Consider the following 2,777-nt stretch of genomic DNA (forward strand, 5'->3'; position numbering starts at 1 on the left):
TTCCACATGCACAAGTGAGAAGTTTAATGTGTCCTCTATTAGAGCACAGCAGGTCCCTCTACCCCTGGGAAAGAAGAGGCTGTAGGGTTCAAAGGTTGTAGTTCTTGGAAAACTGACCTACACCATCATAACTGTCTGTTCAGGTATGGCATCAGGAACCGGGATGAGGTCAGCTTCATAAAGAAGCTTCGGAAGTAACCTCCTGGGTAAGTCCTGAAGGACCATTAATTCTTTACCTTCCTCTTCCCTGGGCCTTCGTGTTCAGGCTCAGAGCAGCTGATGCTGCTGCCTCCACTGCATAGCAGAGCATTTCTGAATGCCTCTGTCTGCACCACGCTGAGGCCTGTTTCCCTGTTCTGGAAATGCTGTTTGTGCTCCTCTCGGAGAGGGAATAACTCAGCTACTTCAGGAAACATCCACTGGGAGCAGCAGCAGGGATATCTTAGCGCCCCAACACAGTCTCAGTGCCTGAAGAACAGTGATAAGAGCAGCTTGTCCAAACCCTTGGGCTTTTGTTTTGCTGCTCCACGTAGCTGAGTTAGGAATTGCTGCTCTGTGACCACAGCAGCCTTTTCTTCTTCTTTCAACACTGCCATGTTTGCAACATCCAGTGCCATACAACATGTGCCCTGACAGCAGCCACCTGCCTGCATTGTTGCATTGGTGTGGTGAGACAAGCCCAGCGTTTGTCAGCTGTTGTCAGTGACAAAGGTTTTCTTTCTTTAACAGAGAGAGCAGAGAATCCAGCCCTACCACGACCAGACTGTGCCTTCAGCACCAGAGGAAAAGGCTGTAACACTCCGAAGAGGAACGAACTCCATTGACTTGGACATTCTCCTATGTTTGTTGCAGTTGCTCTTTGCAATGTTTGCCTCTGAGCTGGATGTGGAATGCACTTCCAGGGATTAAAGAGACTCTCTAGTTTCCTGTGGCTTTTCAGGCCCTTATTTCCAGCTGCAGACCTGCACCTGGCTGCTCTGGGTGCTGGAAAGGGATTCATTCTCCTGGTATATGAAACAGCACAAATGAGACTCAGTAACAAACATAGGCACAGACTATGCAGAACAATTAACAGTAGCTAAAACGCTACCTCACCATTTAATCACCACCTTAGCAGTAGTAAACAACTCTGGTTAAAAATGTAGTATTGAAACTAGTGTAATAAAAATAATGGCAGCAGAAAAGGTTCAATACAATTGAACAAGGCACAAACATTCTGTTTTCAGAGTCCTTTGAGATAAGGCAAAACATGCCTGCCAAGTGCTAGGGAGACAGTTTAAATTAACCACGGGCAGGGTTAGAAGTGTCATTAGATTAGAGGCTTTGTCCCCATGGAACTGGCACAGCAAGTGCAAAGACAGTCCATCTCCAGGGCCTGCTCGAGAAGTCAGCCTTTGCCTTTCAGTGGAGCTGTGCATCCAGGTCGTATTTCTCGCAGAATTTGTCTGTGAATGGTATACAAGTAAGGAACTCGCACCACTCGCACTTGATGGGGTAGAAATAGAACAAAATCACGAGTCCTGAGAAGAGTGCAATGAAGATGAGCTGGAAAACTATAATTTGGCACCGTTTCCTATATAAATCAAACTTCCCAAAGCTAATGTAGGGCAGGAAGGCAAAGGAGAGGAAGAAACCACTGATAAATCCTGAAATGTGAGCGAAATTATCGATCCAAGGCAGGAGGCCAAAGGCAAAAAGAAAGAGCACCACAGCCAGCAGCTTGAAGAAAGCCCTCCATGGGCGTGCCAGGATTTGCCAACTCTGGAAGAGCTCCACAAAGAGACAGGCCAGAATCCCAAACTGGGATCCTGCAGGGCCAACCTGCAGAAGAAGAGCATTACAGATAACATCAGGCTTATGCCATTTGTCTGGCCTCTGCAGCCAGCTCCAGGCATTAGCTACTTGTTAGTCAACTCCTTGTTCAGTGTTTCTTGGGAAGGAGGTGCTGCAGCCTGCAACGTCATCCTTGTAATGGGGTGCGAGGAGAAGAGAGGCCTGGTTGGATTTAGCATCAAGGTGCGAGGCCAGAAAGCCCTCAAACAGACTTTATATTTAAGGAGGGCAGGGCCTGGTTGGATTTAGCATCAAGGTGTGAGGCCAGAAATCCCCCAAACAGACTTTATATTTAAGGAGGGCAGATCTGGTTTAAGATGCCAGAGGGAAAAAAAAATCCCTTGAAGGCAATCTCCTGGTTCCCCCCACCATGCACTTTTCCTTATTGAGGGACATGGAAAATAGTCCTCTGGGTCCTGCCATGCAGTTTTCTGCAGGTAAAGTGAGCTCTGCTTTCTGCCCCTTCCCTGCCACTCACATGTGGAGGTCTCTACAGCTACAGTGCTCAATTCCCAGCCTGCCTGGGGCCTCTCTTACCCCATGGCTGGATAAACCCCCATGTGTTAGGAGAGGCAGCTTCTTCCTGCAGCCAGCCCAGGCCAGTCACTTGGAAAGCCCAGGATACTCTGGGGGATGTTGCTGCTCAGCAGTTAAATGATGGTGTGGTGCCATCTTCTAGCTACAAATCTGCCAAGGCCGTGCTGCAGCGATGAGCCCAGCCCTGGTGTCTCTGCCTGTGAGGAGAGGCACAGGTGTGTAGAGAAGGGTTGTGTTCAGGGCAAGTTACCAGGATCCTGGTCTGCAGGAGACCCACCTCTGCTCTGTAGGGTAGAAATATTGCACTGGCAAGGTTCCCAGTGATGCCACTGAGAAGGTAGATGATAGAGATGCGGTGCCATCCTGCCAGCTTCTCTAGGTCCCGCAGGATCGTCATTTGGAAACAG

General features: G+C 48.9%; 1 protein-coding gene across 1 annotated transcript in view; it reads right to left on the reverse strand.

Annotated features, from left to right (window-relative positions):
• Positions 1-1,063: 1,063 nt before the first annotated feature.
• Positions 1,064-2,777, reverse strand: part of RHBDF1 (rhomboid 5 homolog 1 (Drosophila)) — a 19,101-nt gene continuing 17,387 nt past the window's right edge. The window contains 2 exon segments of the mRNA XM_009078528.1: positions 1,064-1,821; positions 2,648-2,774. Coding sequence (XP_009076776.1) covers positions 1,402-1,821; positions 2,648-2,774 — 547 coding nt within the window. The 3' untranslated portion in view covers positions 1,064-1,401.

Source organism: Acanthisitta chloris, unplaced genomic scaffold (genome assembly GCF_000695815.1).
Source record: "Acanthisitta chloris isolate BGI_N310 unplaced genomic scaffold, ASM69581v1 scaffold24997, whole genome shotgun sequence".
Classification (NCBI taxonomy): Eukaryota; Metazoa; Chordata; class Aves; order Passeriformes; family Acanthisittidae; genus Acanthisitta; species Acanthisitta chloris.